We start from the raw sequence: 16579 nt of genomic DNA on the forward strand, positions 1-16579 counted from the left end.
GATGCTTCTTCCTGACACTGGCCTGGCCTGGCCTGGGCTTGTGTGGCCCTCACAGGGATCCCTCGAGGTGGGGTCATAGTAACTATCCCACAAATGAGGAAACCGAGGCTTAGAGCAGTAAAGGGACCTGCCCAAACTCAGGGCAGCTGTCACGTTTCCGAGGCACATGGCAGTTGCCGCAAACACTCGCCCGAGTACCCGCTGGATCTTGTCAGTCGTCAGAGTGTGCCCCAGGGTCACACGGCGGAGAGCCACTGAGCCAGGACTCGGACCACGTTCTCCTACCTTCCCGCTGCTGAGCACGGCTTCCCCACGCAGGGCCCACTTCCTGGGCCGGGCTGGACCCAGAATCTGAGGCCTTGTAGAGCCCCACACCCTCGGCGCCTACTGCTGAGCCTTTGCCCAGCCTGTTCCTCTGCCAAAAACACTGGTCGGTTCAGATTAGAATCCCAGGGCCCAGCTATGACTCTTCCATAGAGAGCTCAGACACTCAGAGCCACACTTTGCTATGTCACTTAGCCCTCTGTGCCTCAGTTTCCTCATTTGTAACACAGTCTCATGTTACAGGATGGTTGGGAGGGTTGAATGAGATGACACACGCAGTGTGCTGTGCTCAAGGCTCACCCAGGGTGTGCAGCCAGTCAGTGAAAGTCGTTGACAAACACTTGAGAAAGGTACAGGATCCCATAGGAGTAAATGGCTGCTTTGTGTTTCCCTCCAGGGGTGGCAGGAGAGGAGGAGCTGCAGGTGCTTCAACCCGACAAGTCAGTGTCGGTCGCGGCCGGAGAGTCGGCCACTCTGCGCTGCACCGTGACCTCCCTGCAACCCGTGGGGCCCATCGAGTGGTTCAAGGGGACCGGCCCAAGCAGAGAATTAGTCCACGGTCAAAAAGGCTCCTACCCCCGGGTAACGTCTCTTGGAGATGGCACAAAGAGAAACAACACGGACTTCTCCATCCGCATCAGTAACATCACCCCAGCGGACGCCGGCACCTACTACTGTGTGAAGTTCCGGAGAACAGCTTCTGAGAACAAGGAGATTAAGTCTGGACCAGGCACGGAGCTGTCTGTGAGTGGTGAGTACAGCCTGGGCCTCCTTTGTCCTGCGCTCTGTGCCAGTGAGTCAATAGTAACACCCCCAGTCTGTGAGCAGCACCCAGGTGTGGTGGTGCGTCCTCCTGTTCATGATCTGATGTCGCCCTCTGCTACGCAGTAGGGAAGTCGAGGCCTGGGGACGTCACCCTACTTGCTCCAGGCTCCCGGCTGGTGACTGGTAGGAAGGGCTGTACCCTGCCCTGCCTGGCCCCACAGCCCTTCCCCCCCTTGCAGTCTGGCCCAGCCCTTTGGTTCCCCAGAGGAGGGAACTGACACATTGAGTGACTTGCCCAGTCACAGGCCAGACCTCGCCTGCTGCCTCCAGAGAGCGCTGTCCCACGCAGGGTGGCCGAGTGTCCTCTTCATGCAGCAGACACTCGCTGAGCACCTACTGTGCGCCGGGCTCCACCCTGGGTGCTGTGGAAACAGCAGTGAACAACACGGCCAGCGCTCTCGCCCATGAAGCTCAAGTTCCCCTCCCTCCCGATGAGGAGAAATGTCCAGGGCAGGGCAGAGGGAGGGTCTGGTTTGCTTTATTTCATCTTCAGAAACATGTCCCTGGGCAGATTCCTAAGAGGCGCAGACCCACTGTGGAATCCAATCCCCGGTGGGAGGAGCTGTCGGGAGGTTGGGCGTTTGCTGTGGGTCCGCACAGAAAACCCTTATGTGATTCAGGGGCTGACTCACACAGTCGCGGAAGGCTGCGAGCAGAGCTGGGTCATCTCAGAATGTCCCTCACCCCAGGAAGAGGTCCCCCATGTGGTGACTTAGGGGTTCCCCAGTCGAAGCAGCAAAGATGCTCATTTTGGGTTTCCTGCCAGTGGCCTGGGATCCTCGTTCTGTGTCCTGCGTCCTGGAATGTCAGCACAGGTGGGACCCTCAGGCCATCCAGCCCAACCCCCCTCTACAGATGGGGAGCCTGAGGCCACAAGATGACACGGGCCTTGCCCAGGCTCACGGGGCAGTTAGTGACGGGGTCGGGACCACAGCCCAGATCTGATTCCAGGCGGGCTCCTTCCAGGCCTGGCGTTAGTCTCCGTGGAGGAGCCTGGTGCATCGTAGGTGCTGAGTAAAAGCTCCTGGGACAGAACCGCTGAGCAGGGAGCCGGCCCTTCTCCTTTGCTTCAGTTTCCCAAAGGTTCAGAATGCCTCCCCCACCTCCCGACCCCTGATTCAGACTCTGAGGCCCATTGGTGATGAGAAAATCTCTCCTGATCTTAAGCTTTCTCATTCCATATAGAGATTGCATCTCAGGACATAGGGAGCTGCTCCGTTGTGCGACAGTTGCAGAAAACTCCATCGTATGGAAATGTCAGAATTTACCTTACAGTCTTTTATGGATGGATATTTAAGTTGTTCCCGTCCTTGGGCTGTGGTGGATGGCCCTGTGCACCCGTTGTCCTGCTCAGGTGCACGATTCCCACCAGAAGTGGCATTGCCCGGTCAGAGGGCATGTGTGTTTTCACTTATGTGGCTATTACAGTATTTCCTCCTAGATGACGTAGTAATCAGGGCTCCCCACAACCCCTGGACGTAGGCAGGGAAGGTGGCTCTGTCCTGAGTTTGCAGATATTGCAATAGAGACACTACAGTTCCCAGACGGTGCGTCCGTGCCCCGGCCATCCCAGCCAGGAGGTGGCTCAGGTGTGACTCAGAGCTGCTGGCTCCTGGTAGAGGCTCAGCGCCTTGGCCATGCCGTCGGCCTCACTGATGCCCCGGGTGAGAAAGTGGGGAGGCGGCCAGGGGCCAGGGAGCGGCAGCTGTGCCAGGTGCTGTCTCCTCACCTGCCTTTTTCTCCTGGACCCAGTGCTGTGGGGGAGGGGCCATCACTGCCCCTTTCACAGATGAGGACACTGAGGCTCAGAGAGGGGACCTGACCTGAGGGCGGTGGGGGGGAGCCAAGGTTTCAACCCCACCAGCCTGACCCACAGCCGTCTCTGCAACCCCCAGCCGTGCTGGTCAGAGTGTGGGCAGGTGCTCCAGCCTTCTCGCTCTAAACTCCTGCGTCGCTCAGTTCTAGGCAATAAGCATGAAAGACGCAGCCAGTGCTGTGAAGGTGGGAGGCTGCTTTCCAAGCCCCATCAAAAAGGTCCCGCAGACCCGCGGGATACGGGAAGCTGCTCCTGCAGGACCCGGCTCAGCGCAGGGGGAGCCCTCGGGGCTCCTTCCCTGAGCAGCACCCAGGAGCGGGGTCGGCCTCTGCAGCCCCCGGCCGCCCGCTCTTGGTGCTGAACACTGGGGACGAGGAGATGAGGCATTTCCTAGAGGGGCCCGTGTGAGCGAGAGTCTACATCCTCCCCTGGGCTGCCAGGAGCCACTGTCCTCCGTTTCTGGCCACAGGGTACCCAGGCCTGGCACCTGGGCGGGGGCTTCTCCCTAGAGGTGCTGTAAGTCGGGGATCTCAGAGGGAGAAGGGAGGGGTGTCGTGTCAGGGCACTTGCTCTGCTGACAGATATGACGGCTTGGGAGGCACAGGACATGCCCACTGGGACACATGGGGACGAGGAGACAGTGGTGTCACTTCTCTCAGCCTCAGTTTTCTCATCTGTAAAATGGAGATGACCATGGACTCCTTTAGGAGACTGGAAAGGGTTTGAGGTCCTCTCTGGCAATCACCCAGCACATTGTAGGCACCCCCAAGTCTAGGGGTTCTGTCAAGGTTGTGTGATCTTTGGTGACCCTGTTCTCTTCGCTGAGCCTCAGTTTCCCCACATGTAGCATGTGGACGATTGTACCAAACCTTCCGGGATGTTACGAGGGTACAGTGAGCCTGGGGAGAGAGGAGACCTCAGTGAGCAGTGGGGGCATCTTCCCGAGGTTGTGTGGTCTTGGGCAGATCTTGGCTTCCCTCGAGTCCTCAGTTTCCCCATCTGTGAAATAGTGATGGTCATGTCACCTTGGGGGTTCTGTGGGGACTGGAGGGGATGTGCACAGACCCCCGGTGGTGGCGTTGGGGTTATGTTGGTCATCAGTGGCGCCATGGCTAGGAGAACAGGGGCTGGAGCCCCAAGCCTGGGCCACACCCCAGCTCTGCCACCTCCCAGCCTGTGACCTCAGACGAGGCCCTGCACCACAGTGGGTCTCATGTCCTCACCTGTGGATGACAACAGCGACCCCACAGAGCAGGAGCAGGGACCGAATGAATCAAATCTGTAAAGTGCTTAGAGCAGCGCCCAGTGAGCAGTAACCGTTCAGTGACTGTGAGCCGCGTTGCGCCGAAGCCAGGAGACCTGGGATGGGTCCCCTCCTCTCCAGGCCTCACATATAAATGAGACTGGGGTATGGTTGCGTGGCTGTCACCCTTGGCTGCTCTTTAGAATCACCTGGGAAACTTTGAACTGAAAAAAATCCCCAGACCCAGGCTCTACCCTAGAAATGCCATTTTAATTGGTCTGGCAGGGGTCCGGGCATCTGACGTTTTTAGTGACTCCATAGATTCTAACACACAGCCAGGGCTGAGGACCCCTGAGAGAGAGGCCCCGAGGTCACAGAGGACAAGCTGGGTCCCCCTTCCCAGAAAACATGGTCCTCTATGGCGCCAGGTGGGAGAACAGCTCTTCCAGGTGTGGGGGCTTCGGAACAGCACGTGCTGGGACAGCTCTTTGGAGGCCACTGTGGCCTGGCCAGGATCACCCCATGGAGCAGGCCTCAGGGCCTGGGGAGGGAGGCTGGGACGGAAGTCCTGCTCAGATCCAGCCTTGGTGCTGGGGAACCTGCCCATCTTGGAAATGCTCGTGTCTACACAGGCACTGGAATCCCAGCACGTGCTCCTGGTTCAGCCCCAGAACCCTCCCTGCGGGGACACAGCAAGATGTCACTGAGGACTCTGCTCCCTCCTCCCTCCAGAATGCGTCTAGTTCGTGTCAATGGTTCCTCTGGAGGGAGACGCCTGGGGTCCTATCTGGGTTTTGAGAGCCAGTTCGCCAACCTCCTTTCCTGAGGGGTTTGTTCAGGAAAGGGGGGAGACTCGTCATTCGCTGGTTTCTGTCCTGCCATCGTTTGGGTTCTCATGGCAGCTGCAGGGAGCAGGACTTGGGACTTTTCTTGGTGTTTCCGCTCTGCTTTGTTCTGCTGCCTAAAGAATAAATGTGTAGTTTCAGAACCAGTGGTGACCGGATCGCATGATAACAGTCATAGGTGTTCTTTATTAAGCACCTGCTATATGCCAGGCTCTGTGTTTGCATTTGTCCTCACTCATCTCACCAGGGTGGGGTTTTTATCCACTTTGGGCCCTTGGCCAGCCGGTCTCCTCTCTCAGTGTCATCCTAAAGGGGCTCAGACGAGGACCCCTCCCAGGGATGGGGGAAGATCACAGAGCTGGGGGCACAGAAGGGACAGCCGGTGTCAGGCTCCCAAGGAGAACTGATTAGGGCCTCCCATCCCTTTAGGGACATCTGGGCTGCTGTGTCCTGATGATGTGACTTCCTCAAGTGGTACCCTCCTTACTGCGCCCTCAAAATGTTTGATGGGTGTTAGGGAGCAAGTTAATGTTTACAATTGCAAATATGTGTAATATGTCCCTTCCTGGGGACTGCTGTGGAAGGTGCAGGGTGAGAATTAGCAATTTGGAGACACTCTTAGGACCCATCCAGGGGAGAAGCTGCCCTGGTTGTTCTGAGTCACCCATCTGTGCACTTTCAGGACAGGAACTGTTTCTGCCTGCTTAGATTTCTTGATTCTGTGTCTCTTGTAATTAGTTAACAATTAAGAAATTAAACACCTTTGACTTTCTCAGCGCTCCACGATCTGTGTTTTCCACCTAAAACTGACCCAAAAGCAGACCACAGGGTTAGAAAAGCATCCCTTTGCCCTCTCCTTTTCAAATTCAGGACATGGCACAGATAGACCCTTCTGGAATATTTGTGGAAAGAATGAAAACTGTAGACTAAATTCATAAATGCCTTAAGGGAGAGCTCTGCATGTTTGTGAAGTCCGGGTTAAAGATAGGCCTGTGGTTACTTTTGTGAAGCACCTTCTGTGTTTGATCCGAAGCAAAACTGCTTCCGTTGCCTCAGTTAGTCCTCCCTGCACCTGGGAAAGGAGAAATGCCGGTGTCCCATTTTACAGATGGGGAGCTGGATGTGCCAGGCCACCCCTCTTGTCGGCTGGCCAGCCTGGTGCCAGCTCTCACGGCAGTGCCACTTTGCCGCTTGTTCCCTGCACTGACGTCTATAATTGCTGTCTCTGGGGTTGGCAAGGTGTCCAGGAGAGGCCGGCTGGGAACAGTTAATACCAAGGGTGAGACCAATCAATAATCTTGTTCCCATGCGGAGAGGGGTGGAATCACCCAGTGCAGAGAGAAGGGCTTTGAACTCAGGCCTGGGATTCCCTCTGGGCCCTGCCCCTACTCACTGGCCCAGGCTGGTCTCTCCCCTCTGCGAGCCTTTGCGTCATGCAGTGTAAAATGAGGATAAGGACACCACCCCCCCAGCATTATCAGAAGGACTAAAACATATTGTCTGTGAAGACCCTTGACAGTGTCACATTCTTATCATTCGTGATGGTCGTTGCAATCATGTCTCCTGTTTGTAAATGCTCCTTTTTAGCCAAACCCTCTGTCCCTGTGGTGACGGGCCCTGCGGCAAGGGCCACGGCTGACCAGACGGTGAACTTCACCTGCGAGTCCCGTGGCTTCTCCCCACGAGACATCACCCTGAAGTGGTTCAAAAATGGCAGTGAGCTCTCAGACTTCCAGACCAGCGTGGACCCTGCAGGAAAAAGCGTCTCCTACAGCATACACAGCACAGCCAGGGTGGCACTGAACCGTGGGGACGTCCACTCTCAGGTCATCTGCGAGGTGGCCCACGACACCTTGCAGGGGGCCCCTCTCCGTGGGACTGCCAACTTGTCTGAGACCATCCGAGGTAGAGGACCCCCACGCCCAGCCCCAGCCCACACCTGGCCGCCCAGCCTGCTCCTCCCCCAGCTTTTGCTCCAGGGCTGAAACTGCCTGGAGTCTAATTCCTAACTGTCCCGCCCACCTACCGTGTGCCTAGATGTGCCGCTGTCTTACTCTCATTCTGATGGCGCCTGCCGGGTGAACACCCACCATGTGCCAAGCACTGTGCCTGGTGGGTTTTCGTTTAGTTCACCAATAGCAGCTGCAGTCACTGAGCACCCACTATGAGCCAGCCCCACGTGCTTGGCAATTTCATCTATTTTGCTACAATTATGACATTCTGACTGCCTGCCGGGGTTGTGCTTGTTGATTTCGTTCATTATTACCCTAATAGGTGCTACCAGTCCTTGAACACCTACTGTGTGCCCGGCATTGAACTTAGTACATTCATTCATATGCAGAGAGTACCTTCAGTGTTTGTGCACGGGCTGCATGCCTAGCACTGTCCTGGGTGATGCCCTTGCCCTGGTGGTGGGAGCTAAATTATCCAGCCTGTTCTCTGTGGTCTGCCTGTGCCATAAGGTCAGAGCTTCTGCCCTGTGCTGTTTCAGTTCCGCCCACCTTGGAGATTACTCAACAGCCCACGATGGCAGGGAGCCCGGTGAACGTCACCTGCCAGGTGACAGGGTTCTACCCCCAGAGCCTACAGCTGACCTGGTTGGAAAACGGAAACGTGTCCCGAACAGAAAAGGCCTCGACCCCCATAGAGAACAAGGATGGGACCTACAGCTGGACCAGCTGGCTCCCGGTGAACTCGTCTGCCCACAGGGAGGACGTGCGGCTCACCTGCCAGGTGGAGCATGACGGGCAGCCGCCGGTCAGCAGAAGCCACGTCCTGGTGGTCTCCACCCACCAGAAGGAGCAGGGCGCAGGTGCCACCCCTGGTGAGGCCTCCACTGTAGCTGACCCAGCTCTTTTTAAGTTTTGTCTCAATGTTATCCTGTTTTTTAAATGTTAAAAGTAGTCTGTGTGCTTATCATAGACTAATCTGGATGTCTATAAACATAGAGCAGAATTTTAAAGTCAGATCCGTTCCCCCAAATGCCACACTCCACGAGTCACCACTGGTAAGAGTTTGGTGCGCATGTTGGTGTAGCTTTTGACATAAATATGTATTACGTGAGGAAAGAAGGGACGGAGGGAGATGACCTGTTCATGCCTCTTGCCTTCTTCACCTGACAGTCATTATGCCCCTGTCCCTTGTCAGCCCACCCCTGCTCCCCACTTTCTGACTCTGCCTGGTTTCCCCAGTTGCCGCTGCGAGTCTGCCCCCCTCGGAGTGCGGCTGGGGCAGTTCAGGGTGTTTGCAGCCTGTCTCAACTCCGGTCAGTACTGCAGTGAAGGCCGGGCACGGTGGCTCACGCCTGTAATCCCAGCACTTTGGGAGGCCAGGGCGGGAGGATCACATGAGACCAGGAGTTCAAGACTAGCCTGGGAAACATAGCAAGATCCTGTCTCTACCAAAAATTTAAAAAAATTAGCCGGGCGTGGTGGCGCATGCCTGTAGTCCCAGCTACTTGGGAGGCTGAGGCAGGAGGATCACTTAAGCCCAGGAGTTTGAGGTTGCTGTGATCTATGATCATGCCACTGCACTCCAGCCTGAGCGACAGAGTGAGACCTTGTCTGAACAAAACAAAAACATTAACAACAGAAATACTGGAAGGGGCAACCTTGTGCATATTCCATCCCACAAGCAACTATTTCTGTGGGTGGGACCATCTCCCAAGGAGCTTTTCTAGGCCAAAGCACATACTCATTTACAGTGAAAATAACACTGTTCTCTCCTGAGAGCACGAGGTGGCATTTCCTCAGCCCCTCCAGTGTGTTGTCAGTGTATATCTCTGTCCTCAAATGGCAGCCCCTAGTTGGCATTTCACTGCCACCGTGGAGTGTTCCATCACCTGTCATCAGCGTGGCTGGTTCCTTGTACATGGTAGAAACCCTTGAATGGATTTGAACAGAGGGCACTTCTTCCCTTGATGCACCCTCAGGGAGGCTCTAAAGAAGCCTTGGGGCCGTGTCTAAGGGGCCCTTTGACTTCACTGATGCTGGGTTTTCACGGCCGTGCATGGCATCAGGAGACAGGATGTGTGGATTTCCACTCTGGCTTTGTCATACACTTGCTGTGTGACTTTGTGCAAGTCAGTGCCCCTCTCTGGGCCTACACCTGTTTGTGGCAGTGTTTAAGGAGATGAGCATTGTGACCCCTCAGCTCTGAGTCTCTGCTGGTAGGGCCACGACGGTCTTGTCCAGCATCGTCACTTCAGGGCCTGGCGCCCAGCAGACACTCGGTAAATACTTTGAGAGAGAATGACAGCATTGGTTGGCTGGTTGGTTGGTTGGCTGTTTAGTTAGTTAGGTAATCCTCAGAGCGAGTCAGTGGGGTAGCGATGACTGTTGGCCCCAGTAACAGAAGAGGATGCCAGGGTGTCGGGGGAGGTTTAACTGACTTGTCCAAGGTCACACAGCTAGCCAGGGGCGTTGATTTGAACCCACATTTCAGCCCCTAACTAACACCGTGCTGTGGTCTAGGAGCCCCTGCCTGTGCCCTGGGCCAGCCACAAGGTGTGCTGGTTCAGAGCTCCTGTGCTGACTCCCGAGCTCAGCGTGCACGGCGCAGGTCCCGGGCACAGATCAGGGGTCAGTCCCTGAGCTCTGCAGAGCCTGGCAGCAGCCGGCACGTCCACCACTCCTCGCTGTCCCTCCTTGCCCCACCCCTGTCCGACACCCCGTTGCTGACTCAGAGTTTCAGATGGATCTGTGCTGCTCTTGGGGCTGCTCTGTGGTTCACTCCAGATGAGAAGGATCGTGTTTCTCTTCCTCAGGAGAGAGATTTCTGCTCACATCCTGCAGCTGGGCTTCCTCTGTGGCTGTCAGCAGCAAGGATTTTCCCTCCTGGCACCACAGCATGGCTTTTGTGCTGCTTGTGGATGGCCCTCGGGGGCAAGTGTGTGCAGACCCATGCGTGTGCCCGTGGGGCTCAAGACATCCGAGGAGGCCCAGCCAGATGTTCTCGGTTACTGATGCTTGCTCAGTGGTGAAAAGGAGCGGTGGGTTTTGGTTTTCTCTGTTCTTAATCTGCATACATGAAGCTGCTGTTCCGTGTGGTCCCCAGGCGTGTCTAACAATAAGGACTGGAGCATCTACATCGTGGTGAGCATCGTGTGCGCCTTGCTGGTGGCTCTGCTGATTGCGGCCCTCTACCTCTTCCGGATCAGACAGAATAAAGGTGGGCCCCTTCCCTTCCTTCTCCTTAAGCGTTTGCCCCTTGACTGCCCTTCTCGGGGGGAGGGGTCAGCAGGAGCTTTGGCCTCAGTAGCTTAAACTGAAGGACATCAGTGACTTCCAGTAGCAAGAGGTTCAGAGGTAGCGGTGCCGGGGCTGGGACAGCAGCTTCATCGCGTTGGAATCTGGGTGTGTCACTCCTTGGCGTTTCTCTTGTGGTTATAAGACAGTCGTCACTGTGCCGGACCCCGCGTCCTCCCAGGGCCACTGCTCAGCAGGGAAGCAAGGGAGCTACCAGGGTGGCACGAGGGAACTTGGGGACCCTGCTTACCAGTCTCAGGGAGGAAACTGTCCTTCCCAGGAGCCACCTGGCAAGTCTGCCTTCTTACATGCCCAGGTCATGTGTCTAGCCCCGGACAGGACGCTGGAGCAAAGGGATGATGACACACCTGCCTCCAGGGCGGGAGGGTTGAGTGGGCGACTGCATGGAAGATGTTAGGAAAGTACCTGGCTCACGACCAGTGCTCAGTGATTGTCAGCTCCTGCTGCCAGTATTGTATGTGAGCCCAGAAACATGAGCCACCTCCCTGGGAGGTCCCCCTCACAGTGGCAAGGTGCACGTAACCTTTGACTGCACAGCATGAGGGCATGGGTTCAAACCCAAGACACATGGCCTCCTTGTTTGTGTGCGTGCAGTGTGTGTGTCTGTGTGTGTTGGGGGTCCAAGGGGGTGTTGCTATGGCAAGGACTCGGGCTTTGATGTCAGACAAACCTGGATTTCAGACCCTTGATGAATACTCTAAACAATCAGTTTGGGCTCCACGAGCCTCAGTTCCTCATGTATAAAATGGGTATAGCAATGCCTATCTTGGAGAATAGTTATGAGACCCAAATAAGCTCATGTGAAATAGCAGGTCTGATACCATTCTAGAACCTCAATAAATACATATTCTCTTTTCCACTCTTGGAAGAGAAAATTTTCAGCTGGTATTTCTGAAACCTTTTTTACTATAAGCAGTAGAAATACAGTTCACGTCTCAACCCAACACACACACACACACGCACCTTTAAATATAAAATTGAAACACTGGTATTTTCTTTTTCATCATAGTCTATTCTGTTTTCTATTCAAAATGCTGGTTGCGAGCCGCTGTGAGCCGCAGCCTGCAAAGTGCTATCCTGAGCTGCCCTCCTGCCCCCGGGCGCCCAGCTGAGCTCGGACAGGCGTGTAGTGCAGCAGCCACACATCCCTTCTATGCTGCCTCCCGCTCTGCCCCAAGTCTCCTCCCTCCTGGGCTGGCTGCAAGGACTCTGCTGGGAGGTCCTGGCCTCAAGCTCCCATCCGGGAGGGCCGGTGTCTGGCCCTGCCTCTCCAGATCTGCAGGGTGTCCCACCAGGAGAGCTACCCAGTGGCTCCCCTAAAGTTCTTGGAGAGCGCTACACAGGAAGGCCCTCCTTAGGCTGGGAATCAGGTCCCTTGCCCAAGGGTGACAAGCCAGCCTGTGGGCTGTGGGGTGGAGGGCTCATGGTGGCTGTTAGTGAACTCTCAGCCCTGGGCACCAAGCCAGGCTCCTGGCACATGTGAGCTCACTGCTGTGGGGTTAGGTGCTGCAGAGGAGGAGTGGGGTCTGGAGAGCTGCCCACGCTGGTGAAGGCCGCCCAGCCTGAGTGGCGGGTCTGTGTGCAGAGCCCAGCTCCCAAGCATAGGCTCCGGGGACAGGGACAGCTAGCACTCCCTTGGCCATTCTGACACTGCTCACAGGGATTTACCTGTAGTAACACAGTCAGTCCTCACAACAGACCTCGTGGGTGATATTACTAACCCCATTTTACAGATGTGGAGACTGAGCCTTGGAAAAGTTACAAAGCTTGCTCAGGGTCTGAAAGCTAGAAGATGGTAGAACCCGGATTCAAACCCGGGGACCACATTCAGGGCCACTCTATAGGTCACTTCCCTCCACCCTAATCAGATGCCCCTTCTCCCGCTCTGGGCCCTGGAGGGGTCCTGCCAGCCTCCACCTCTCAGGACTCACAGTGCCATGTCCTGATTTCAGCTCAGCACTTACCAGCTGTGTGAGCCAAGCTCATGTAATCCCTTTGGTATAAAGTGGGAACGACTGGTGTTCTGTCCCTGGATGCCCAGAGACGACTTATGTCCAGCACTTTGTACCCTTGTCAGCCTCCACTCAGACGTCAGATTCGGAGCTGCAGCCTCCCGGCTGGCCCGGGCTCACCTGAAGACCTGGTGCCTGCCCAGGCACTGAATGTTAACCTGGCAGCGAGAATCCTCATGCCACAGCAGCCTCCTGCCCGTAACTGTGCATGTTGCTTTTTAATTACAATTTTACAGCAAAATGGGAGTCAATGGCTGCTGAACCCTGGAGGCTTCTCTGTGGGTTGCCCCGTATCACAGGTTTAAAACCTCTGAACCAGAAGAACACTTTCTTTCCTCCCGAGATCCTTTTTTGGAAAGTGGCGATGTAAATATATAGATGTTCAGCCCAACCCTGCAAGTTACAGAAGCTCAGAGAGGGCAATGGACCCACCCAGGGTCACACAGCGAGTGACTTGGTGGCAGACCTGGGGTTCACACCTGATCCCCTACTCTCAGCCCTGCCAGAATCTGTTCTCCACAGTGCAGGGCCCAGACTGGAGGGTCTCTGTGGAGGTTTGTGTTTGAATGGAGGTGAGGCCCAGACAGAAGCAGGGCAGTTGGTCCCTCCCAGGCTAAAGGCTACTTTTGGACCCTTGGCAATTCCCCGAAGTAGGAAAGCAGGAAGGCCTAGCCTGCCCCTCAGGGGCTCCCTTGATGGGAGAGAATGGACCACCCCACTGCATGGGTGTGGGGGTTTCCTGTGGTTCCAAGGATCTGATTTCATTAATTCCTCCCCACATCCCTGGAGGCAAACCAAAAAGCTACATAAGAAAACTGTGCTTCTGCCTAAACAACTGCCTTTTGTTTCTTTTCTTTCAGCCAAGGGTTCCACTTCTTCTACAAGGTAAGTGTATCTGGGCCCAGGACACTTTTGCACTTAGCATTTGGTTGTTAGACAGCCCTGAAGCTGCAGCGTGCAGTCCACGCCCACTGACCCTCCGTGTACCACTCAGCCTTTCTAGTTCTTTCCAAACCGACTCACGCCAGGTTTGTTTTTAGTCACTGTCCCACATGAAGGGGGTCTCGGTGCACAGGGGCACTGATTTCCTGCCTGCTGCCCACAGACTGCGAGGCCCCCGTCTAATCACCTGTGGTCTGTGGCAGAGACCTCCAGGGAGCTCCGTCCTCAGGACATCCTGCCCGCAGCTCCAGATGCGTGCGCCCAGATCCGAGTTGTATACTTTGCTGTTTCCTTTGTTTAGTAAATATTTATGAGTACCTTGTTGCGGCGCGGCCCTGGGAATGCCGGGGTCAGTAGCATAGGATCTGTGCCCTCCCGAAGCTCACAGCTGGTCAGAGGCTCAGCGATGACATTACATCACAGCCGGTATGTCACTTTGCGGTGATCTGCTGCTGAATCCCTACTGTGTGGGTCCGCTGGTGACACGGCAGCGCACAGGAATCAGCACAGGTCTTCATGGGTCTCAGACGCCAGTGAGGGAAGCAGGCAGCTGGCATTGAACCATCGATAGTGACCCCTCCTACGCAGCTGGGGGGTGGGGGTGAATGGGGGTGAGGGGCTGTCTTAGGCAGAGGAAGGGGCCGCCCCTGAAGAGGAGATGTGAGCAGGGACCTGAAGCCGGGGAGCTGTGGCGGGAGGAGCAGGCAGGGCAAAGGCCCTGAGGCAGGATGTGCACAAAGGAACGGAGGAGGCCTGTGCGCTGGGCTAGATGGAAGGAGGGGAGGGCAGGAGACAAGGTCAGGGAGGCGCAGGTCCTCACTCCCTTTGTAGAAGCCCAGGCAGCCAGATGTGTCACGAATCTTTCAGTAAAAAGGCTTTTTCAGCTTTTAGGAAGGCCTCTGATGCTCACCCCCAGCAGAGCAGGGGCAGCACCCTTGCATCTGCCATGTAAATGTACCTGCGTGGGACGTGTGGACATGCGTACTGAGGGGGATAAATAAATAAAGCTATAAATAGCTTCGTGTTGGTTCAGGTCAGGTTTTGCCACCAAATGGGTTGTGCCAATCTCTCCATCTTTTTTAGCGCTGTCTGGATTTCAGAATCACAGAGCAAGGACAGAGGATCTAGAGTGGGGCCAGTGGTCCGGGGCTGTGGCTGTCAGAGGCACTCGGGGTTTTGCCCACAGTGGGATGGTGAGCCACAGGATATACGTGACCTGACTTCTGTTTGAAAGTGTCACCCTGGCTGCGTGTGGAGCCCAGGCTGTAGGAGGTGAGGGCGGAGGCAGAGAGGCCGGTGTGGAGGCTACTGCAGCTGTCCAACCAGGAGAGGATGGTGGCCTGGGCCAAGGTGGGGGCAGTGGGCTGCGACAGAGTCAGATTCTGGATGTCTTTTGAAGGTAGAGCCAAGAGGACTTGCAGGTAGATTGGATTTAAAGTCAAGAACAACCTCAAGGTTGGGGGCAGTGGGGTGCTGTGACCTGAGTTGGGGGACGTAAGGGATGGTTGTAGTGATGTTGCAAATACTAGGCAGAGCGGTTGCACATAGCGGGAGCATGTCCCCTGCCAGAGGGGGCTCTGGGAAGCATCAGGTGCCCCTGTCCTGCCCAGCAGCCGGGTCTGAGCCCTGCCCAACCTCCCGGCCTCCTCCTCAAGCAGAGCCGCTGCTCCAGCAGGACGAGGCTCTTCGCTGCCTCCCAGGGAAACGTGTTTCCCTATAGTCATGCCTGTGCCTGTCACACTCCCACACCTCGCACACTCTTCCAAGGACAAGAGTCGCTTCCACCCTTTGCCAAAAAGCCTTCAGTGGCTCCCTGGGGCCCTCAAGATAAAGTCCAAATGCCTGTCCCATGCTGACTTGAACAGTTTCACTTCTGATCACCCCCGGTCCTCACATATGGTGGCTCAGCCACGCTGTGCTCCCTTCCGTCCTCCTACTTGCTGCTCTCCCTGCTCCTCGCCCTTGTGCACTGGCCTCTCCCCTGTGAGGTGCTCCCCACCCCTGCTCATGTACCACCGAGGGTCCCATAGCTCCAGGACAGTGGGCACAGTGGGCTCTGAACGGCAGCCCCTGGAGTTGTGCACCGTGGTAGCTAGAGTGGGCCCCTCCTTTCACCTGGGCACCCCTGGCTCTTCCTTCTGAGCTCAAGCAGGCATCACCTCATGATTAGAGGACTTCTTGTGAGCCCACCTGGTGTGTTCAAGGTGTCTCTGCACCTGTCCCCATTTTATAATTCACCGCGGGGACCGTGTCCCTCATGTTCACTGCTAGTAGGTGCTAAACTTGGCACCACGCCTGGGTTGGAATGGATGCTCGGTAAGGTGTGTTGAATGAACAAATGAATGAATGCCATCTCAGACCGCTGCAGCACTCCCCAGTCCCTTCTTTCTCTGAGTCCCTGAAATACTTCCTCTCAGTGGCTACACAGCCCCAAATCTAGAAAGATCTGCTTTTTTGTTTTGTTTTTGTCTCTGTGTTGTTTTTTTTTTTTTATTTCTCCTATCTCCCCAATTAGACAAAGAGTTTCTGGAAGAAAAGGGTGTTGTCAGCAATAATAATGACAGCAGCAGCAGCAGCAGCCACCATTTATTGAGCACTTACTGTGCTCCTGGCACTGGCTGAGTCTTTGCATATGTTAGCCCATTTGTGATTTTAACTACTGCAAAATCCCCGTGGTTTATTTACTATCTCTGTTTTATAGAACGGTGGTTCTCAAACTGGAGTGTGGCGCAGAAGCCCCGGAGGGCTTGTTAAAGCGCAGTACTGGGCCCCACCCTCGGTGCCTCTGATGCAGAATTTGTATTACTAACAAGTCCTCAGGAGGCGCTGATGCGGTTGTTCCCCAGCCACACTTTGAAAACCCCTGTTCTGGGAGGTTATTATTGTCCCTGTCGTATGGTTGAGGAAACTGAGGCTCAGAGAAGTCGTGTGACATTCCCAAGGTCCCGCAGCTAGAAAGTTTGGGAACTACGACCCCAGCCTCGGTTTCTCTGGCACCGACAATGGCACTCTTCCTCGCTGCTCACAGCAAGTGCTGCTTGCTACCTATTTCTTCTTCCCCAGAGAAGCCAACCATTTTCTGCCTGTTTTTTATTTTTCCAGCGTGAGCCTACCAAGGGAGCCATGAGATCACTTGCTCCCTTTCATCTCTCTAAACCAAAGCAATAGCTAGTGAGTGGTGGTGGTGGTGGTTTCCCACGCAGCGGCCGGCTCCAGCCTCGGCTGGCTGGGATCAGACGCTTTGCAGAGGACGTCGGTGCGGGCAACAGCCCGGCACCTCGGGGAGGCCGCGAGGGGGGAGGCCG

The 16579-nt window shown here is 55.6% G+C and overlaps 1 protein-coding gene across 2 annotated transcripts in view; it reads left to right on the forward strand.

Annotated features, from left to right (window-relative positions):
* LOC123622514 (tyrosine-protein phosphatase non-receptor type substrate 1-like) overlaps positions 1-16579 on the forward strand; it is a 43047-nt gene that overhangs the window by 18545 nt on the left and 7923 nt on the right. For both annotated transcript variants that reach the window (XM_045528920.1, XM_045528921.1), the window contains 5 exons: positions 722-1075; positions 6641-6958; positions 7545-7877; positions 10109-10222; positions 13193-13217. In XM_045528920.1, coding sequence (XP_045384876.1) covers positions 722-1075; positions 6641-6958; positions 7545-7877; positions 10109-10222; positions 13193-13217 — 1144 coding nt within the window. The remainder of the gene's footprint in view (positions 1-721; positions 1076-6640; positions 6959-7544; positions 7878-10108; positions 10223-13192; positions 13218-16579) is intronic.

The sequence above is a fragment of the Lemur catta genome, chromosome 17 (assembly GCF_020740605.2).
Source record: "Lemur catta isolate mLemCat1 chromosome 17, mLemCat1.pri, whole genome shotgun sequence".
In the NCBI taxonomy this organism is placed as follows: domain Eukaryota; kingdom Metazoa; phylum Chordata; class Mammalia; order Primates; family Lemuridae; genus Lemur; species Lemur catta.